Source organism: Eupeodes corollae, chromosome 1, assembly GCF_945859685.1.
Source record: "Eupeodes corollae chromosome 1, idEupCoro1.1, whole genome shotgun sequence".
Lineage (NCBI taxonomy): Eukaryota > Metazoa > Arthropoda > Insecta > Diptera > Syrphidae > Eupeodes > Eupeodes corollae.
The window spans coordinates 260042359-260066568 of NC_079147.1; the positions used below are offsets into that span (position 1 = coordinate 260042359).

The 24210-nt window shown below is 32.6% G+C and overlaps 1 protein-coding gene across 1 annotated transcript; it reads left to right on the forward strand.

Annotated features, from left to right (window-relative positions):
- The first annotated feature begins 406 nt into the window (after positions 1 to 406).
- LOC129941288 (uncharacterized) lies at positions 407 to 24210 on the forward strand. The gene is made up of 15 exons (XM_056049879.1): positions 407 to 530; positions 943 to 1309; positions 1372 to 1492; positions 7862 to 7985; positions 8051 to 8247; positions 17852 to 18035; positions 18104 to 18287; positions 18470 to 18624; positions 19024 to 19212; positions 22678 to 22855; positions 22931 to 23124; positions 23193 to 23432; positions 23490 to 23642; positions 23709 to 23920; positions 23999 to 24210. Exons 1-15 carry the CDS (start codon positions 489 to 491, stop codon positions 24084 to 24086), a joined length of 2628 nt encoding a protein of 875 aa, XP_055905854.1. The 5' UTR covers positions 407 to 488; the 3' UTR covers positions 24087 to 24210.

The window sequence follows — 24210 nt, forward strand, 5'->3', positions numbered from 1 at the left end:
TATAGCTTTGAAATGTCAAAATCAACATCGTTCATTCGTTGGTCGTGCTCATGTGAATAGTGCTTTAACTTTTTTTCACAATCATATTAAATTATAATTTAGTACTCTTGCTAATTTGACAGCCCTGATTCGTATTTACTTAGAAGAAAAGTTTTCCTTTCGCAACCTGAAATTTCCCTTTAATTACAGGAATTCAAGTTACCAAACACACTTTCCTAAATTCGAGTATCGATAGCGAAAGGAAATTTTAAAAAAGAAAGAGGAAAAGGAACCATGGGCATTTGTGGATTTTATTCAAATTCATAGAAATAAAGTTCTCTGTTACTCCAGTTTATTTATGTTTAAACTAAACAAAATAATAACTAATTATATGAGTTTTTAAGCTACACAAAGTGCAGAACTTTAGTACCTTGAAACTTAAGAAAAAATCGAAAGAAAAATACATATTTACATTTCCGGATCCTACTTGTTATAAGAAAGTTCAAAATATGCGATTGTTTGAATTAATTTTGCAAAATATTTCACCACGGGTAAGTAGAGTAAAATGAAATGTTTTGTTTTTTATTTTCATATTATATGTATAAAATATATTGTGTTTATCAAACACCACTGAAATTTTGATTTACATAAGTAACAATAGTTTCCATTATTGGTCAATTGTATCTTGAACTGGGTGGGATCCTGTCTCAAAAATAACTTGATTTATAACAACTTCATTTATGTATTATTAAGTTAATTACTTTAAGCTGGCCATAAACAGCCTATTCAAATGACTTGTTAAGCCAAAAAGCTTCAAGTATATGAGCTCAGCAGAGCCATTTTATGTCCAGAGCTTTTTGGTTTTCCCGATTGCTGAAAATAAAATTGATGAAAATCATAATATATCCGAATTGTGAAACTCTTACCAGACTTCTGAACAAATAAATAATTTTCTCTTTTTAGCAAATTGCCCGAGAAGTAACCTCATCAATAGTAAATGCAAGAGGAGGAAACATTATCACGGTCACAGCTAAAAACCTCCTTCATTCCATAATGGATGCAATTGGCTATAATTATTATGTATCAACAATTGAAATAGAATCGTTAAATTTCCAATGGCTCGATCAAGAAGCTATGGCTTATAGTTTTTCTTATGACTACAATAACTTTGATCGCTTTCAACAATTTCTCGAGGAAATATGCAAGGAAATGAATGACAAAAATCTTAAAGAAGAACTCATTGCAATTAATGAGATATTTTTGAGTTTTTGTTATTCCATCGTCGATGAACAATGGGAGAATAGATTTTGGGAACCATTTTCACTCATAAGTATATAATTAAATTTTTTAAATATTTTGTCTCTATATTAAACTAATATTATTCATTTTCAGGTTATTCTCTTCTTATATCGATGCATAAAATAAGAAAAAGTCTTACCGCCGCCGGCGATGCCAACTTGGTCTTGGATAGACTTTGTCATAAGTTGTTTGAAATCGCTCAAAAAGGACTTGGGTAAACTTGAAATCTTTTTTGTATTCTAAAGATTAAATGAACAATGATAGTGCAAGAAGAAAACAAATATTTTATTTAAACAATTGTTTCATGTTTTTTTTTGATCTTCTCGTTCAAAAAGAATTCTGAAAGCTTTTTGTTTGTTTTACTGAATAGAAATTCATAAACTTGCTTTGTTGTGCTTTTTAGAAGACTTGGATGAGAAATGACAAATTCCATCGATTTAGCGCTATCGTGGATAAAATTTCTCCCAAAATTTTTCCTATTTTCAATGTTATTGTTATTGTTAATATTATTATTATCGTTATAAAAGATTAACAAGCATGGCTTAAAAGCCGTCAGCCGATTATATCTTAAATTATTACATTAAAATTTACATTTGTAAATTTTAAACACAGCAAGAAATTTAAAAATGAAAAAGTGTATTTTAACATTAAATATAATTTTGCTAGTTAACATAGACATATTTTAACAAAATACCATTAGAGTTTAAGGCTTTATTTTCATCAGATCTCTTTCAAACTAATAGAACATAATGTAAATATATTACAAAAGTTTTACATTTCAAAAATAAAGGAAAACATTTAAACTAGTGTATTTAAATTTAAAAGATTGATGAATTAATCGATTAAAGAGTAATGGTAGATTAAGGGATTCAATACTAACTGAAAGATAAGCTTTTAGTTTAGCTAAAACAAAATAATAGATTGATTCTAAAAGAGATTTACATAAGTATTTCTGTAAGCGATAGCTTCAGTAACAAACCGGAAAAGAACTTTCCAACCACCAATAGAATTGAGCAACTCTCTTCTATAGAAAAAAAAACTTTTTCTAAAGTATAAACGTCGAATTTCTCGGAGTATTGGACATCTTCCTAGGAAGTGATAAACGTTTTCGATTTGATTAAGGTTGCAAAGATTACAATTATGATTTATATCAACATTGTCAGGTCTGTAATTTAGCTCAAGCATTTCAGTTCTGATCTTGAATACTAAACTCTTCTCGTTAACTGTGAATTCTTTTCGAAAATAATAACATTCCACCAAACAGTGATTCAGGTTGCTGTATATCGTTATTGACATAGACTCTTTAGAACTTTGAAATATTTTTTCGTCAATTGCTGAGATGCTGTCATAGAAATTATCCTTCCATGAACTAAAGTTATTCAAGGCTAAATTCAATGTCGTATTATATTTAGCAGCCAATTCTAGCCAATATTTGAACGGCGTGTAACAACACTAAGGTGCAATAATGAGTACTTTTCTTTGAAGATTATTATTACATCTCTTTAAAACTTTGACAATATAGTCCGCATTTGCCTTAAGGTTTTTTAAGAAAATTGGAGGTAATCCAGATTCGACATAATATATTGCATAGTTAGGTGTGTTTAAAGAGACCTTACATACACGTTTGAAGAAATATCTCTGGATAACTGGAAAGTCTTCACATACTTCGTAACCTTCATTAGCATAACAGAGCGAACTTTTAATAGTTGCATCAAATACTTTGAATTTTACCATCGTTTCGATACATTTGTTGTATCAGTAAGAATGACAAGGTCATTGTAGGGGTCATGATCCCCCCCCCTCCTGGAAGATAATTTCTTTGCTTTTTCGTAGGAATTCCCTTCAATTCAAAACTTATCGTATTTCGTTAATGGATATGACCCCCATTATATTATAAATTATTTATTTTTTGTATATCTAAACAACATTTGTATTTTATTTCTTTAAACGTTGTTACTAAAAGTACTACTTTTAACTGAGGACTGGACCAAGAACATAATATGGGTCGGAAATTCAGCCTGTTCCAAAAACGCAGCACAAATTCATCAACTTTTGACCAACTGACGATCCAGGGGGGGGTCATATGAGCTATAAAGCTTATACAGTTAAGTTGTATAAGTAAAGATTTCATCTATATGTTTATTAGTAACTTAACGACATTCACCAAAAAGTGGTTTGCTGTCAAAAACAACTAAAATTTTTGTTTTTACTCAATTTAATTTAGAATTTGAAAAAACTTTAGTAATGCTTTAAATTATTTTCATTGCAAATATTCAGGTTCTTAAGAAAACCTTGAATAAGAGATCATCAATTTTATATTAAGTTGCCTTTAAATTCCTTAAAATAGCCTTTAATTTTAGTATTAATTTTTTTTGACAAACATAAATAGTAAACATTGAAGTTATTTTTACTTATTATTTATATTTGATACGACATAACGACAGTAGAGAAGTTGATACCAGAAGTGGGTACCACGATTCCGTCCGTCTGTCTGTCTGTTACCAACGCCCGTGTAAATTACAGTGTAAACTTGCTCTTGGTCTCTGGGAATGCTGCTCGTTTTTAAAAAAGAAAAACTTGAAATAAGAAAAACACCGCCAAAACGAAGGATTATTTCATTTTGAGCCATTGGCAATTTTTTTTATAGAAACCCCAAGCAGTATTCACGGCAGAGTAAGTAAAAACTATATTTTCTGCAAATAATTAATTACTTACACTGCGGGTCATAAGGTTACAGGTCTCGTTACATAATGGATTAAAAAAATAACTATGGTTAATGAAAGACTATTTTGTTTACAACCGACATACATTTTGGGTACAGAAGAGATTAAGCTAACTGAACTTCTAAGACAAATTGTTAATTAAGTCAAGAATATGCGAAAGTAAATCGGGTCATTAGATTAGAAGCACATAAAATAAATGAAAATAAAATGCAGTTATTCATATTTTGTTTAAGTTTTTTGGGTTTTATTAAATATTTAATAATGTGTGCTGCCACCAGCATTTAAAATAAGTTCAAAAATTCCATCTTTTAGGGATTTATAAAGAGATTAAAAGTAGTCCAGTGAAATCTCACTCCAGGCCAATTTGATACCACGAATAAGCGCTTCCTTGTCATCGTATTGCTTCCCTCCCTCATACACCTTACGTGTAAGCCAGCCCCACACATTTCCCATTATGTTAAGGTCCGGGGAATATCGTGGCCAAGGCAGCAAGTAGATGTTTTGGTTTGCAATGAAGGATTTTACCTCTCGGGCTGTGTGTATCCTGCTGAAAAATAAATGAAATTGGTCCATAAAGCTCGGTAATTTTGGGAATACTGATTCCAGCAAGGCTTTGTAGGTTTTTCCAGTCATTTTACTATCTTGGACTACCAAGTCTATAGTGCCATAAAACGAAATTGAGCCCCAGACCATAACGCCTCCTTCTCTGCTATGGTGACAGTGTAAAATAACTCCTCTTTCCTCATGTCATGGAAATAATAATTATAACCATGGGGTCCTTCTAGGTTTAATTTTTTTTCGTCGGAAAAAATAACCTTCCGCCAATCATTTGTAGTCATTGAATTCTGGACATCCAAGCTCATGTGATCTTTCGCAAAACACAAGTGTTGCTTCCTCCTTGCGTCATTAAGTGGTGGTTTTTTTTTAAGCTTCAGGCGCTTTAAGTGTTTAGCATTGCGGATCGTGCGTTTGACAGTCGATAAGCCGGCCTTAACATAAGCTTTATCCCTAATTTTAGCTGCCGATAAAGATGAATTTGACGCTATGAAAGACCTTTAGGCATGAAAGACCTTCAGAGTAATAAACATCTATTCTTGCCATTTCCTCCACTGTCAAACATTTTTTCTTGCCCATTTTTATTACAACTCAATAAACAACAATTAATTTATGAAATGCAAATGTTCACTGCTTCTAATCTTATGACCCGATTTATTTTCGCATATTTTCGACTCAATTATTCTTTAATATTTCCAAATTTTACATTTTGTTGTTAACAAAGTAGTCTTTCATTTACTATAGTTGTTTTTTTCTAATGCACCATGTAACGGTAGAAATATTGATTTTACTTCTCAAAAATGCCTGCTTCTAACCTTATGACCCGCAGTGTATATATTTGAATAAAGTTTTTTAAAGTTTCTATTCACACAAATAAACAATTACTCATTAGGCTTGGAAAACCAAATTTCGATCGACGTAGAAACCGTCGACACTGTCTTTCCTGGCTCCGATAGTTCAAACAATTGCGTTGATTGAAATTAAGGTTTTCAGCCGATTAGCGTTAGGCGTTTTTTTATTTTATTAATACGAAAAATAACAGCAGTCCCCATACAAATTTTTTGGTTAAAACATGTGATTTTTCAATTTCAATAATCTTCTCTTTCTGTTCAACCTCTTTTTGATGATCAAATGATTAAATTATTAATGATTTTTTATGATCAAAAATGTATTTTTTTTTATTTTAAGAAAAATATTAATTTTGTTTAACGAAATGTAAATGTAAAATGTACATGTACATATTTATAAGCTCTTTATTTTGTGCTTGCAAAACTATTTTTAAGACAAAATTTGAAATTTAAAATGATTTTCGAAAAAAAAAAAATAGTTAATCTTTTAACTATCTAATTAGAAAAACTTATTTACACATACGTACATTTTTAAATCTAAAAATATAGGAAATATTTTTCAACAAACTTTTTGGAAGAACTTAGCAAGTTCTAACGACCCAGCCGTGCATTTTATTTATTTCAAAATTGGTTTTCTGTTGAATACAAAAGACCTTAAAAGATTTTAAAAAATTAAATAAATCTACTTTTGAAGTGAATTTGCTTTGGGTGCTCTAGAACTAATAATAACTAATAAGAACTATAATATAAATGCCCCAAAAACAACAAAAGTGACACTTTTGTTAAACTAATGGCTAATTGAAAAACATAATAAACGGGCCATATCTATTGATATACAAGCTTTGAATCTCTTATGAGGTTTGAAGTGAAAAGAGATTCGTGTAATTTGTGAGTGCCACACAAACGTTTCTTCCCAACTTATTTGTTTACCTTAGTTTGTTTTAATTTAATTTTTAAGAGAAATGGTGTAGGTACTCAAAAGCACATATTTACTTAAATTCAAGAACCAAAAATGTTTCTCTCTAAAAAGTTTAAGTTTTGTTGAGTCCTTTAAGATCAAAATACGAGGAAGCAGACTGACAGCGATAATAATAATAGACTCCCGAAAATAGAGTTCGAAAAACTTCGTCTAAAAAGCCCGGCATTTCTTCATATAAGATCCTCTCTCAGTTTCTGGATTTTTGATTTTTTTTAGCGTTTTTAGCATAAATAGAAATGGATAGAATAGACGTATATTTTATTCTTGGAAAAAAAGCTGCGTTTCAAAAACAATTTATTACATTTCTGCGTGAAATGCATCAAAATCCCTCTTAACTATTGTGTTTTAGCTCTTAAATATGGCATATTTAGAAAACTTTTGGAATCTGAGAATGCTTTCATATGTAGGGAGTCACACATTAAATAGTTAGACCATACTTTGCTGGACAACAGTGTTCCAAAATAATTTGATAACTAAAATTATCATTTCAGCAATTAAAATGTGTAAAGGTTAGGTTAATATACTCGTACACATTATTTTATTTAAATTTTGTTAGCCTCCTTTACAAAACATTAAAGAACATTTTTAAGCGGAAATTAAAAACTCATCTAAGTGTGTGAACCCCCCCCCCCTAATGAAAAGTCTGGATCCGCCCTTGTCCGCATATAAAAGTACCTTAATAAGCAAGTCACCATAATATACACCCCTGGAACACTGCCTCTAATGTCGTTAACAACAACTCAGAAAAGCAAAGGACTCAAAATGCAACCATGCGGGACACCCAATTCTGTCTTAAATTGCTGCGAAGAGATTCTACCATTAGAAACTACCGCTTTGATTTGAAAGAAGTTTCTCATATATTCTTAAAAAACACAAACACCTGCTAGTTTGAAAAGTAATAGTTTTTTGTTTATACTCGTAGTATCAAAGGTAGCTTTAATATCTGCAAAAAAGTATAGAGATTAGTTTTCTTATCAAAAAACAACTTATTTTGTTGTTTGTTTCAACCCACGGTACAAGTCTAAGATATAGCATCTGAGTAAATAGTTTTCGTAATGAATTGTGAACAGAGATATGTACCTCTGTAGTTTTCAATCTCAAAGTTGACTCAGGGTGTTCATTGATACAGGAAATGATTCCTTAGCTTGAAAACCATTAAACCCACTTTTTTCACATTGTGTAATTGTTAGATGCTTCGTCGTTAGACTCTTCCTTGAATTTTCAAAAATAAATAACACGACATTCAATCTTTTAAATTATGAAATTAAAATACTTAACATGGTGTTAAGAGTTTTCTGTAAAGTTTGGTGCTATGTTTTTGAGTTAGTTGATTTGCGATCTAAGCACTGGTTCTTATTTTCAAGGAACAATATACATATTTTAGTGTATCCAAAATGTATTCAATGTGAACAAATCCAAAGTAACTTTTATTCACCATAGGTCCCATCTTCTTTTTGCTTAATTCTTTGTTTTTTCAGACATCCAGATTCTCATCCGACTATATTGAAGGGATTGAGTGTACTTTTGGGAAGAGACTACAATTATTTCTCCTCTCATAATCCCAATATTTTCAAATTTTATTCAAATTGTATGGAATACGAAGTAAGCATAAAAGTTGTTAAATTCATTTTTTAAACAAATGTTATTATTCTTTTTATTTCATCAAGTTTTGCCGAACAAGCGGAGCACTTTTTGTTTATATGCAAAATGCTCTTGAGAACACAAATGTACCCGATGAGGAAAAGAGGAATCTTGTGAATTATTTAACTGATCCAGATATGATTAAAGTTTATTGTGTATTTGCTCAACAATTTTCAAAAAATCAAGTCTTCTGTTTACTTAAGTTTCTCAACTCATTGCTAAGGTAAGATAACTTCTTCATTTTTTTCGTGGCACAACAAAAGTCTCAAATATTTAAAGAATTAAAATAAAATAAATTCTTTTAAGTAAAAATTAAGTATTTTAGGTTTGCTTTTTGGCAATTCTCTCGAAAAGTTGAAAAAAATGTTTTCAAAACTGTATAAAAACTAGCTGACCCGACAAACGTTGTTTTGTCATATCAATAATTTCTAGAGAATATTTTGCTAGAAATAAATAGCTTATTGTAAGTGTGTAAGGATTTGTTCACATCAATTAGAGATCTCAACATCTACAATTAGATTACAAAAGGTCGAGAAAAAAATAATCATTTATAACAAAAAAAAAAAACAGGCGTAATAATATTTAACATTAAGTGTTTGAAATAACAATTATATAATATAAATTCGAAAAGAACAAAAGTATATTATTTTTCAAAGTGTATGTGTTTATATGAAAATTAAAATCTATATGATTGAAATGAGATTAGTTTCTCTAACACAGCGAGTTAAAGGCTCATTACAAGACTAGTTTACCCCATGTTCCTTTTCTAGGAATAAGCAACGTTCTCTTATTTGACGCGAGGGAGCATACAAATCTATCAACGACAATAGGAAAGGGCATTTGATATGATGCGACAAAATTTCACTTATAAACATTACTGAAAACATTTTCCTTCTATTTTCAAGTGACTGAGTTCCAAGAAGTTTACATCTAGTCGAGTACGACGGGACTTCGATGTTCCAACCTAATTTCTGAATTATTAACCTTGTAAATTTTGTTTGGATAATTTCAATTCTATTTGAATAAATATTGTAGTAAGGATTTCAAATCACACAACAGTATTCTAAGTTTGATCTAACAAAGGAGTTAAATAGAGATTTAAGGACAAAAGTATCGTTGAAGTCTTTTGAATTACGTTTAATAAAACCTAGCATTGAAATGGATTTAGCTACAATATATTCTAGATGCTTCCTAAAGTTTAGTTTTGAATCAAACAATACACCAAGGTCCTTTTTCTCCAAAACTTTTTCAAGAACAAAGTAATTAATTTTGTAATCAAAAGAATTTTTTTAAAAAACTGCGACAAAAGGAAACGAATTGAAACTTATTAACGTTCAAGAATAATTGGTTAGTTGTACACCATTCTGTTAACTTTTGGAGATCATTTTGCAAAAGAATACAATAATTTAAAGAATTTATGCATCTGAAAAACTTAAAATCATCTGCAAATAAAAGTGTACTAGAATTTAGGAAGATATCAGCCAGGTCGATGATAAATGTTAAAAAAAGAAGGGGACCAAGATGGCTTCCTTGCGGGACACCCGAGGTAACAATAATTGAACTAAACAGCACTTGATCAATACAAACGAATTGTGCACGACACCTTAGATAGGACTCCAACCATTTCAACATATTTCAATGAAAAACAAACATCAATTTGATAGCCTTCTTCGAGTTTATTTAGAACGAAATTGGAAAAGATAAAAAGATTAGTGGTAGTGGATTTTAAGGAGTGTTGGGGAAAATTCCTTTGACCCACACTACAATAGCTCATGTACAGTTTTTAGACGCGACAAAGAAGAGACCAATTGAAAGAAAATAGTCAGTCCGAATTTGAACTCGAACGAAGACAGTCCCTACAGTTAGTTAATGGCTTGTACGACAAACAGGCATATGCAGTTAACGAACGGTATGTATGGTGATATTTGTTCAAGTGATGATGGTCGTACTTTACTATCATAATGGTAGTTAATCAGGGGACAGATAACTACAGTCACTTATAAATACGCACCACTTCCGCGACATGGAAGTATATAACAAAAGAAGGACACCAAGAGAAACGACGACGAAGAAAAGAACAACCTGCTTCAGCATGAACGATATGGATACCGTGCGAGAGAGACGACATCTTGACTTGGAAAGTGCCTTCCAAAGAATTGACCACTGGCGTAAATCCACAATGTTCCAAGAAGACAAACAAAGCTTCGACTCTGGTTGCAGAACATTTGAATTGGAAAATAAAATTAAAAATTTAACTGACAAGCTTAAGAAAGCAACCATGCGAAATTTGCCTACAATTATTTATATTCAAGAAGTTCCCGAATCACACGAAGAAGAAAGCAGACCATCTTACCTGGATTTGATGACAACAATCAGAAGATGGATTTGCCTAAATTCGATGGCCATAAACCAGAAAAGTGGCCGCTCTTCAAGAATGAATACTTCCGCATGACCAAAATTGGAAAATTCACTTCTGGACAAAATATCACCAGGCTCCGTACTGCTTTAAAAGACAAAGTACTTGAAACAGTGAGGTCGTTGTTGATTCTGCGCAACAGTGCAGAAAAAGTGATGACTATTTTGGAACGGAAGTATGGGCGGCCAGATGTTATCATCAAATCATTAATCGCCAAGACAACATACATTGACTCCACCAAAGAAGATAATCCGTCATCGATTATTAATTTTGCTACAGCTGTTGAAACCCTGACTATCATGATTGAGTTGTTGGACAGATCTGAATATCTTGCGAATCCTCAATTTATTGAAGAGCTAGAAAGAAAACGTCCACCTATGCTTCACATCTTATGGTCTGACTCATTTTATGATTTACAAAGATAAGGAGAAATGTCAACTTTTCACATATAATTTTCTCCAAGAGTTTCGGTATACTTGATAATTTACAAATAGGACGGTAGTTATTTACTTCCTGGACCATTTTTATGAATTGGAGAAAACAATGATTTTTCAACACTGAAAGAAACTCACCTTTCCCAAGGGGCTCAGATATAGCAAAATCTGCAAAGTAATTGGTGGAATTTCATCAGGGCCTTACTTGCAATCGTTAACGGTAACAAAATATTAAAATAAGAAATCACTAGACAATTTTATTTAAATTAATTCTTTGAAATTTCATAAATTAATATATATCGCTAACTATGGCAATACAATAAAAAACAATATCAATCCCTTAATGCAACAGAGTGTACAATATTTTGGAAATTAAAGGCGTTTGAATGGAATTGGCACATCTGTGGAAATAATAGGAATTCGCGGAAATAATATTTTTTCACCTCGGAATTTACCATTAAGAATTATGGCTTCTATAACATTTTTCATTAATTTTTAACTTCCCGTAGGCAGTTATTGTAATGGGTCCGATTTTTTAAATTAAAAATTTTGACATTTCTGGACGTTTCTCCTAGAACGAAGTAAAAGATTTTTTGAAAGATGTCTGTGCGTGCGAGTGTACATATGTAGGTTCGTACGTCTGTACGTTTGCGACGTTTTTTTCGTTGTCCATAGCTCAAGAACCAGATATAAGGCAGAAAGATGCAGAAAGGGTTATCAAGAAAATTGCGTGGGTGGTTTTCTTTACCATAGCAGTTTAAAAAAGGCGAATATTTTGGTTAACCCTTAATATCTTACGAACCAAAAACGCTAGAGACTCGAATTAAATTTTATATTATATATTGCAACGTGATACTAAACAAGTATATTTTTGGAAAAAAAGAATCCAGATAACGGTCGCATCCTAGCCTCTTTTTTAATTACTCATAGCTTGCCGTTGCACAACCGTGGTGGATTCAAATTAAAAAATAAAATTACCGGAAATCCAACCTTCATTTGTAAATTATGCGGTGGCATGCCTGGTAAATCCAATTAGTTCAAAAACTCAGTTGCATATTTACAGCTTCGGTAACATCTAAAACTGTATCAATAGAGTTGTATGACGATTTAACAGTCAATCTGATACCATTATTTGATCGTATTTTAGCAAGAATTAACGGAATAATGAATGTTCTCCCTGTTCCACTTGGTGCATACACAAAAAACAATCTACCTTGTCCTGCCGAAACTGCGAATATGATGTGGTCAAAAATGGTTCCTTGTTCTTCATTCATTAGTGGGACATTTCAAACGACAATTGCTGCCATTTCTACAGTATTGTTTTGCAGTTCACGATCCAATTCAGTGTCTTTTAACTCAGATGCATTTCGATTTGGTTAATGCATACCGAAATGACTGAATGGTAATTTGGCAAAGATAATGCAAAGATCCTCAATAGCAATACTTATTGTACATAGCGTCACTGAATAATATCGTTAGATCGTTGCACCGTGTATGATGTTGATACAATCAAACCATAGCACTTACTTACTTACTTAAGGTGGCACTACAGTCCGGGGCGGACCTGGGCCTCAACCAACATCGTCTCCAGCCAGCTCGGTCCCTAGCTAGCTGTCTCCAGTTTCGCACGCCAAGTTGGTTGAGGTCCTCTCCCACCTGCGTGCGCCACCTGAGTCGCTGTCTTCCTCTACTGCGCCGTCCCTCAGGATTGGATCGAAGACCTTCCGGGCTGGAGCGTTGATGTCCATCCGCTCTACATGACCTAGCCATCTAAGCCGTTGGACTTCAATTCTGCTAACTAGGTCAGTGTCGCTGTACAGCCCGTACAGTTCGTCGTTATATCTTCTCCTCCATTTTCCATCTATGCGTACGGGACCAAAAATCACCCGAAGAATTTTTCTCTCCAAGCATCCTAAGACGTGGTACCCGTGGCATGATGGTTAGTGCGTTGGACTGTCATGCTAGAGGTCTTGGGTTCGATCCCTGCCTAGTCTTTTCACGGGTACTGCCTCTTGCGAGGAATTGACAAATTCTCCAAGAGTAACTATTGTCATGAAAAAGTGCTTTCTCAAAATTAGCCGTTCGGAGTCGGCATATAAACTGTAGGTCCCCTCCATTCCTGACAACATTACTCGCACACAGGAATGGTTGAGAGTCGTAAGTCACTAGGCCTTGGTTCTCAACGGACTGTCGCGCCACCCAATTTTTTTTTTTTTTAAGCATCCTAAGACGCTCTCATCTTTCTTTGACAGGGTCCAGGCCTCAGCGCCATAAATGAGAACCAGGATGATGAGTGTCTTATAGATGGTGATTTTACATGCTCGAGAGAGGACTTTACTTCTCAATTGCCTTCTAAGTCCAAAGAAGCAGCGATTTGCAAGAGTTATTCTTCGTTTGATTTCAGCGCTGGTGTCATTGTCTGCATTAATAGCGGTGCAGAGGTAGACAAAGTCCTTAACTACCTCAAAGTTATAGCTGTCCATGGTGACGTTTTGTCCAAGACGTCGTCGTTCAGTGTTCTTTTTTGATGACAGCATATACTTGGTCTTGCCCTCATTGACCACTAAACCCATCTTCTTCGCTTCCGTCGCAATGATCAAAAAACGCTCCACTGACATCACGCTTTGATCTTCCAATTATGTCAATATCATCTGCATGGATGGACCTTTGGAAGATTGTGCCTCTAGTGTTGACGGTTGAGTTTTGCACAATTCTTTACAGAACGATGTTGAAGAAGTCGCATGACAGTGCATCGCCTTGTCTAAAACCTTTTTTGACATCAAATCAATCTGTAAGATCTTTTCCGACCTTGATAGAGCAGCGTGCATTCTCAATCGTCATTCTGCACAAACGGATAAGTTTGACAGGGATGCTAAAACTAGACATTGCTCGGTAGAGTTCTTCCCTATATATGCTGTCGTACGAGTTAAAGAAAAAGAGTTTTTTTAGTTTCTGCTTTTTAGTTCTGTTTATTGCGGTGGTATATTCACGACTGAATTTCTATATCTAAATTTTGTAGGTTGTTCGATCAGATATATTTCACATTTATTTTTAATATGCTGATCGAACAATTTACTTAATATATTATTTTACAATTTGATATTTCATTAATTGTCAATTTGACATTTTAATTTACTCGTATTACATTTCATATGGAGCTCATTGCATATCCGTTTGGGGTTGTTGGACTACAATGGTGACGAAGGTCACCATACAAATATGTAACTTACGCGGCTTTAAAATAGATAAAGAGATGGTGGGTATCGATTTGAAGCTCCTGGGTTTTTTCCAAGATCTGCCGTAGTGTGAATATTTGGTCGATAGTGGACTCTCCTGGTCTGAAGCCACACTGATAAGGACCAATCAGGTTGTCGACGAATGGCTTCAGACGTTCACATAATACGGCAGAGAGGATCTTATACGCAATGTTAAGGAGACTGATGCCTCTGTAGTTGGCGCAGTTTAGAGGGGCTCCTTTCTTATGTATCGGGCACACTATGCTGAGATTCCACTCATCGGGCATGCTTTCTTCCGACCATATTTTGCAGATGAGTTGGTGCATGCCCCGTACCAAGTCATCGCCTGCTGCTTTGAATAGTTCGGACTGTCGTATTAAAAAAATAAAATGGTGTCTACTAATTCTTCGTTGCTTTCGGTTTCTTTTATATTGTAAAGATTTTTTATCTTTATACATCTCTCTAAATATTTTATATTATTTTCTAAGTGCTCCTGTTTCTCTTCAGTTGTGTTGTTTCTGTCTATTATTGAGTTTAATTTTTGTTCTAAGGTTTCAGTTTGTTCTTTAATTTCTTTCCTTAAATTTGTCACAAGGTTTTCAATAGATTCAAATTATAAAACAAAAATTACCGGAGATCCAACCTTCAGTTGTAAGTCATACGGTGGCATGGATGGTAAATCCAATACATTTTTTCTTTCTGTCGGCCACTCATGATTCGTATATTGTCTGTGTACATCAGGAAATATATGGTCAATGAAAGCATCTTGTGAATCAATAATCGTGCAGATATCGACCGGTAATTTTATGTACCTACATAATTTCATCTGAAGTAACTTTTCCGTCGCCTATTATCTAACAGTTGTTTTGAGAATGTTTTAGCGGTTGGATCTTAAAGTAGTTGTACTTTTTCAACAAAGAGCCGCAGTGGCGATGATTTTAAGCACGCAAGGTCAACATCTCATCAGCGTACGTTGAAAGCTGGATAACTGAAAGTGTAACAGAGTGCTGCCAAATAGTCTGTCATTGTTTTTTGTATCGTTCAATGTCCTGTTCTACGCCTCAAGCGAATTTTAGTTTGCTATATTACATTCATCCCAGATGAATATTTTAGACTGTGGCCATGAATTATTGTTTTTTTGATATTGCACACTGCACTGAGTTATTTTGAATATTTAGTGGAAGTTTAAATACTGAATGGGCTGTTCTGCCTCGATAACTACGATACCATTATTTGATCGTATTTTAGCAAGAATTAACGTAATAAGGAATTTTTTCCCAATTCCACTTGGTGCATACAAAAAAAGAACCCACCTTGTCCTGCCGAAACTGCGAATATGATGTGGTCAAAAGTGGTTCCTTGTTCTTCATTCATTAGTGGGACATTTCGAGCGACAATTGCTGCCATTTCTACAGTATTGTATAGTAGTTGACGATTCAATTCAGGGGGGTCATTCCGTAAAACGATTATCGTCAAACGATATCATTTTGACGATAGTCTCACTTCACGTAACACGATAATCAACGAAGTGATATTGTCAAAACGATCGGGTTGATAGCTAAATTGGTATCGTCTGTCATTGATTTCCAAATACTAACTGAGCAAATTAAAATAAAAATTTTTTGGCGTAATTGATGAGTTTTGTTACAAAGTGAAAACTCAGAAAACAAAAATAAAATGAATACATACGGTTATGGAATCAATTAAGAGACCTCTATCTTTTCCAACCTATATGCAAGAATTTTATTTTTGTTTCTGCTTTCTTACTTGGTGTAAAATAATCTAAATCATATTGAAATTATAGTGAAATCGTCGGTGACAAAAAATAAAAACAGTAACAATAAACACCACAGAATAGTCGGTTAATTTGGTAAAAACCAATTTGTTGCAAATTTTCATAACTTCTCAAAGTCAAAAACCAAGTTATCGAACAATCAGGGCCGGATTTAGAGATCCAGAGGACTCGGGGCAATACAGAAGCGGAGGCCCCCTCACCCCAAAATATTTAAAAAAAAGTAAACCATTTTTTCCACTCGAATTTTTCAATTAATAATTTATTGTGAAACCAAGTAGATTCCTTAGGTATTGGAACAATCACATAAATATAAACGAAAAAAAAGAATTATCTAAAATTAAATTTTAGGGTTAACGAACAGAACCTTTCGGACTTTTTTTCGCCGAAAAATTGTTGATGATTTCTGTGAAATCCAGTTTTTGGAGTAAATCTCTTCTCTTAGGGGATAAAGCTTCGATAGACGGTTTTGTCCCATCGTGGTTCGAAGCCTGTTTGTTTCAATTTTCATTTTTAAAATTGAGCGCTCTCCAGTGCAATTTGTTACCATCATACATTCTCAATGCAATTTCGATGTTTGGAAATGTAGCTCTAAAGTTTTGATTTTCGAGTCTTTGTATTAGTCAATCAGTCAATGAAAGACACAAATTGAACCAACTCTTTACCGAGACTAGGCTCCAAATCATCCGGATACACTCTGTTGCAGCGTGCACATTTTCAGCATCCATCTTCGCGATGTTATTTAGGAATCCAAATCCGGAACGTACAGCTTCATAGGCGTGCAATATTTCAGTAAGAGAAACGGATAGCTTGTCAATCTCTGAGATGAAGGCGGATACTTTGTATTTTTCCTTGGGTGACAGATTTACGTCTTGTGTTTTCACGTAATCGAACCTCATATTTCTCGTTCTGGTGCGGGTGCGTGGTCGTACATATTCATTAGTATGGGATATTTTTTTGGCTGCTTCCTCGTATTTATAAAAATATATCAAAATCATTTCGTTTGGATTCCACGAATGATTTCAATGATTCTAGTGCACACATTGCCGATTCAAGTATCATTTTCGAGTCTTGCAACATCTTGTTTGTAGCGTTGAATTGCTTCAAGATATCGTTTCAAGACCACTCATTTTCTATAGAAGGTGCGTTGCTTTATTCCTCACGATGTCTTTTTGCTCTTTATAGGAAGATATGCTGGTTAAAACTTCTTCGATTTCCGAAAAGCGGTTGACTTAGGCTTTCGTAGCTTCAGCTCGACAAGTCCAACGAGTGTCGCTGAGCTTTTTCAAGACTAAAAACTGACCGCTTTTCTTCTCTGATAATTTCTCAATCAGATTTCGGTGCCGCTCTGTACTGGCTGTGAAAAACTTGTACAAATTCTGCACGAAATCAACAGCCAAATTACCAATTAGTCAATAGTAATTAATTTTTCCAAGAATTGAAGAACACCGATTCTTCATATACAGCAATTAATTTCCGACCGGTTGCCCTCCCCTAAATCCGTCCCTGAAGCATTACCTTCTACCGAATGTATATGAAAAAATTTAATTGAAATTGGTTCAGACGTTTCGGACGAGTATATGGCAATTAACACTGTGGCAGCAGAATTTTATATGTTAGAGATGAAATTTTGTTGAAATTTTATGGTTCTAAATAAGAATAGCGAATTAAAAGTTTAACGCTAGACATTTTAATGTTCACTTCAAAAAAGCAAAAAATTGGCAAAGGAGATGTTTGAACATCTAAGTTCAACTTTCTAAAAATTCCACATCTTATATCTTTTTAAGGTTAGCTTTTTTATTTGCTATTCATAATAATAGCCTTAGATTACAATTGGAAGGCAAGAACGTTTCCTCTTTTCATTTTTGCAATTCTTGTAAGATTGAACTTTTTAACAGCCTATAACACCTTAAGCCTTATAATTTTGTATAAATTGTTTCTCATTGCAGTCATCTTCCTCTCTTAGAATGTTTTTCAAGAGATCAAGTTCACATCATTTTAAGCAATGCTCTGAATGATAGCAACAAAGCTCGTGTCCAAGCTGTAAATTTCTACTTAACATTTATGCGTAAAAGTAAATTTACAAATAAATTAATATTCAGAGATATTTTGGAATTTCTTATGATGAAATCTGTAAGTTTAAAATTGAAAGTTTGTTTTCTTTTCTTTTTAAAATATAATTGGGTTATTTTCTTTCTAAGAATGGAACAGAAATATTGGATTGTTTCATTGAATCGCTTTGGGATGAATTTCCTTATATAACAGAATTGGATGCATATTTAAAAGTCTTACAAAAAAGTGATTGGAATGTGAAGATACTAAGTGTTGCAGCACAAGCTACTTTGAGAGTTTATAAAAGACTCTATGAGGAGTGTGATAATAATGGTAAGTTATTTTTATTAATTAATTTTTAACCCTTTGAGATTGTTACCTTTCTTGAAAATCCAAAATATTGCCAGATAGTGACATGCTAATCTAAAGATCTCGATATATGACCGATCGGATGATCTAGATAGTTTCTTTCCAATTGCTGTTGTTGATTTATTTTTGTCTTACATTTTTTTTAGATCAGTATCCCGCACGTTTGAGTAAATTTCTTTTAAAACTGCCTACACTTTTGATGTTACTTAAGGACAAATGGCAGATAAGAGGAATTCTGTCACACGTCTACTCTATAACAGATTTTGAAAAAGCTCAATTTACAATCAAGGAGTTTCCAATTGTAAGTTCTTTACTATGGTCTTAGAATGGGTATATTCTCGAATGCTCTACTAAGTCAAATTTAGTTTTGAAGAATCCATAATTTAACACGTAAACTATACGCTATTGAACCAGAAGGAGTTCTGTTGAAAACTTAACAAACTGACGCTAAATTCATTTTGTCAATATCAAACTTTAAGGGTTGCCGTGAATATATTTTACTTCGGAAGGTTTCCCATCTTGAAATATTGAAAACACCACCTTTTTATAATTGTTCCTTATTGCTTAAAATTTGTTTTGGTAATTTTACTCCCAACTTCATCAATTTTTAAAGATTCTTGTCTTGGTGGTGAACATTTTATTCACGGCCATCCCTGAATCAACTTAATATAAAAACTCTTTCTTTTTCATTTTCTTTTAGGCTGCAGACAGATATGTTAAATATGCCCGGCGATACTTAAACAAAAATGGTGAAGATTACTCAATTATTCACAATACATCGCACAACATGTTCCAGTTGATGTATTACTTTGATATGCACGAAGAAATGGAAGAATTTGCAGATGAAGTGTATTCAAAATATCAAGAAGTGGTGCCTAACTTAGATCAGGTAAGCAAATACATTTGTTGCGTATTTTGATTTGATTTATCAAACTCTTGATTCATGTAGAGGATCTCTGCTGTTTTTTTAATTGCTTCCAGTCATCCAGACCAAGCGATTCGAAATCCTCGATGGCATATTTTTAAACAGAACGTTCAATTACTTTGCAGTCTCAAAACATGGAACTGGAATTAGAAATTCTCTCGACTCTCAATTTTATTACCGATGCAATGAACATGAACTCTTCAACTCCTTTGAAGTTAAAAGGGGTTGTTTTTTTTGAAGCTATATGTTTTCTTATTTTAAAAGCTTTGATATAGAACGAACACTTTTCTACTGATACGTAGTTTGAATTTGATCTATACATTTGGTCTATATGCATATTTCCTACCCTAGCCAAAGACGAATAATCTTCCAAGAGACTGCCACAATCCTAGTTATCTAACAAATTCTGAAATCATTCTCAGGATTCAAAGCTATTTTTATAAACAGCCACGCCACTTTTAAGGATGTTAATTTGGATAAATCATCCTCTGTACTGTTCTAACAATGTCAAGACTTCTTTAGCTTCACACGGATCGCCATTTCATAGCTGACTTGAAGAATGGGTTAGCATTATTCTTGTTGCTACTCATAAAGGCTAAAATAATAAATGCAGTCACAGGATTTCTTTTAACTTTTGTTTAACCACATTAAAAATTATGTTTACCACTTTTGGAAGCGTCCAGCTCGTATGTATGGGTATCTTATGGCTGAAACACAAACACGCTTTAGCTTTACGAGTTCAGCCATAAGAATTCAATGCATGCTATCACAATGGAGTTTCGACCTCACGTTTCGTTCGACAATCGTAAGGAAAAGAACGTAATGTAACGTAATGTGACTCCAAACGGAAGCTCTAGTTCAATTATCTGAACATTTGCTTTTTACAGCTCAACAGCTGTAAAAACATGTCAACAAACAAAATATTTGCTCTTGGAAGGAATGAAATAATAGAAAAGTCATTCAAAGCAACCTCGAAGCAAGCCCACCGTAAAGCAGACGAAGCCGAAGCTGAAGCGTGTTTGTGATTTTGCCATTAAGTCCTTGGGCTCTAATTTATTTTATTTATTATATTGACACAGCATACATATATTAATTGCATTTCAATTGGATTGTCAACACTTCTGAAATTCAAATAACTTATCACTATTGCCATCCAGTTCTACAGTTTTATTATCCTTGAATAGTCAAAAAAAAATATGTATTTATTTATTCGTCTTTTAAGTTACAATACTTTGTAGATACTACATTAAAATCAAACATTATATTAAAAAATTGATAGTGGTAAAAACATAGTGTTACAACAAATTCAATAAATTTTTCTTAATATCTAATTTATTTTTATTAAAATCAATTAAAAACTCAAATTCTTTAAATGCAAGAAGCAGTTATTGGGATATGTTTCGTATAATTTGTGCTATGAAAACGAACGTGTAGAAAATTACCATTTCTACGAAGCAAATTCCGAGATGGAACATTCATATTAAACTAAGACAAACAAATTGAAAAATGTATGTTAGAGTTGAGCACATCGTAAGCAAAGAGTACTGAATACAATTTCCTTCTTATAATAAAGGTTTTAAGACATTTTTGAATAATTATAAAGCTTTCGTAGAGAAAATTTTGTAAATCTCTTCTGAACCTTTTCAATCCTTAAAATACCTGATTCTGTAAGGGGATTCCATATTATTTAACAATATTCAAGTAAAGGTCTTACAATGGATACAAAAAGAGTTTTTAAAGTATAAGGATCTTCGAATGACTTAGAAGTTCTTGAAATAAATCCCAACATGGCATTAGCTTTTGAAATAACATTATCAATTTGGAGAGAAAAATTCATATTCGAACCAAAAATCACACCAAGATCCTTTTGATTTGTTAACCTCATAAACTGATTCTTTGATTTTGTAATCAAAACTTATCGGATCCTTTGTTTTAGAAAACGTAACAATACTACACTTTTTTACATTAAAATTTAATCCATTTATGAAACACCACTTGGTAATATTATCAATATCCAATTGAATTTTACTAGCCTCTGATAAAGAACCTATAGAACTAAAAATCTTGAGATCATCAGCAAATAAAAGACATCTAGAACTTTTAATACAAATCATTTATAAATTAAATGAAAAGGAGTGGACCAAGATGACTACCTTTTGGTACACCGGAAAAATTTTGTATTTCATTGGATAGAACCTCACCAATTTTAACATATTGTCTTCATCCAACCAAATATGTTCTGATCCATTTTAGGAGATTCGAGTGGAAGCCAATCAATTTAAGTTTTTTCAAGAGAACATTATGTTGTACCCGATCAAACGCCTTGGAATAATCGGTGTAGATTACAGCGACTTGAGTACGATTTTCTAAACAACCAAGAGAGTGATTTGTGAAAATTGCTAAATTTGTTGCAGTAGACCTACCACTCATAAAGCCATGCTGATGCAGGGAAATATGGTTTTGACCTTAACTATAAAGTTTAATTTAATTAGCTGAAACTTACCAATAGGTCTATAATATTCTACAGATGCCTTAGATCCAGAATTATGCAAAGAAGTTATCAGATAATATTTCCATGTATCTAAAAATACTCCTTGTTTCAAGGACAAATTAAAAATAAAGCAAAGTGGGGTTTAAAGATTATATTTATAAAATTTCAAACTAAAGGTGAAATATTGTCCGGTGCAGCAAAGAAACTGTTATCAAGCGACGATAAAGCATTTAATACATCAACTGTCGATAAAGAAAGACCCAATCAGAAAAGTTCGATTGGAAAAATAAAGCAACATTTTTAGAAAAAATACCATTGTAAGAAATACTGGAAGGAATGCCAATTGATTTTCTTTTAGTATTTAGAAATGACAAAAAACAATTCGAATTACTTTTTATTTTCGACTCAAGAGACCAAATATATTGTTTATATGTAAATCTTCTTAAGAATTCGCACTCTTTCCTAGATCTAATGAATTGTTCACCAAAAGAATCCGAAATCTTAATCTTTTTACGAAGCTAAGCTACTACATTTTTTAACCTAGACAACCTTTTTTTAAACCAAATTGGTCTTCTTGAATTTTTTTAAAGGAACAAAATAAGCAATAGCATTATCTAAAATGTTCCAAAACATAGCAAAAACCATCTCTAAATTGGTGCAATTGTAAATAATTTGCAAATTTAAGCTTTCAAAATTTCGGTTTAAGAAAACAAAATCAGTATTTTTACAATCATGAGCTAAAACATTGAAATGAAACTGTGATTCAATTAAAACAGAAAACTAAATTTAATTTCAAGTGATTTATGATGAACAATATTTTCACCCAAAAGGAAACTAGCCCCATCTAATTGAGCTTCTAGATTCTTATCAATAAAAATTAGATCTTAAATTCGACCAATAGAATTTTTACTTATTTAATAAAAATGTATATTTTCTAGCTAACGTCGACCCAAATCGTGAAGTTCCAGAACACTTTAGTTATGCTTTTAAACGCATCGAATATTCCGTCAGCTATAAATGAAGAAAAATTATTTGAACTTTTAAGATCCTTGCAGCCTCATCTTTACGAATCAAATACATTTCAAGAACTATCTGCTAAATTTAATTGCTTCTTAGGTAAATATTATAATTTTTTTCCAAATTAAAAAATAAAAAAAATAATTGAAAAATATATTTTGTTGAATTTTTAAGAACCATTTGCATTAGGAATTTATTCTGCTGTTTGTATCCGTATCCTCTCCGTGATAAGTATTCAAATGACTACTGATGATGCTAAAATTGAGAATGCTGTACTACTACATCAAGTCTATCCATTTATGACTTACCTTATTAAACGTTTGGAAAATTCAAATCATTCAAATGAAACAATTGTTTTTATAGAAGCGGTAAGAATTTATTTAAAAGTCTCTTAGTTTAGTTAATTTTATATATGTCGATGATCTTTACAATTCAGGCAATTGGAGTCCTGTGTGACCTTTACATTAATTTTAAATTCGAATTGGAACGATATGTCTATCATATTTTAGTGAATTCTGTAAATCTTCATGCTTTCGAAGCACCTAAAGCTAGTAATGACGATCGACTCCGTCAGCTGGAATTACAAGGGAACATTCTGAAAAGCTTCAATTCGATGCATAAATTTGTTGATATTCCTGTGGCCATTACATGGAAGATTGCTATTCATTTCGGAATGGTAAGTATTGCGTCTTGAAATTAATATTTTTCTTATTAATATTTTCCTTACAAAAAGGTACAAAAGTTTGACACTGAACTTACTGAGCTGATGGACATTCTCTTGGAATATAACTCGGAGAGATTTCAAAAGCCATCATTGTTTGCCTACATTATTCCTGTGGCTATATTCAACTTGTACCAACGTCAGGTACCGCTTCATAAATTTCAGGTTTGTAAGATTTTAAATTTATAGCACACAAACGATTTACTCTTTGTTTATGTTCATTTCATGTAGAAAGCATTAAGAGCTCATAAGAATTATGTTGAGGAAAAAATCAAAGATGGTACAGATCGTATAATGAAAATTCATATTGTTCTTACAATGGTGGATATGATTGAGAGATCAATAAAAGCTGGGGAATTCAATATTCAACCGAATAGAATGGAATTACTTTCGAATATGAATATTCTTCTAACGGACATCTATCAAAAGGATTCGAATCTAATGTAATTTTTATTGATTGAAACGTTGAAATCTTATGTTTTGGGTTTTAATTTACTGATGTTTTTTTTGTATTTTCATAGTTTAACTCAGACAAGAAGATTGGAAGGTCATGCTTTAACAGCTAAGGAACATCAAACGCTGACATCGTTTCAAGAACAACTTACTTAAATTTTTGTATAGTTTCAGTTTTTGTTATTTAACAACTACATTTTTTTTTATTTATATTTACTATTTTTAAGTTATTATTACTATTTATTTCGTGATGATTAAAGATCATAATACTATTAACGAA

Excerpts from the sequence above, each read along its gene's own strand:
- LOC129941288 (XM_056049879.1), top strand. The coding sequence starts at position 489 with ATGCGATTGTTTGAATTAATTTTGCAAAATATTTCACCACGG. Across the intron at positions 18,036-18,103 it reads AATTTCTTATGATGAAATCT|AATGGAACAGAAATATTGGA; the intron begins GTAAGTTTAAAA and ends TTTCTTTCTAAG. Across the intron at positions 19,213-22,677 it reads TGGTGCCTAACTTAGATCAG|CTAACGTCGACCCAAATCGT; the intron begins GTAAGCAAATAC and ends TATATTTTCTAG.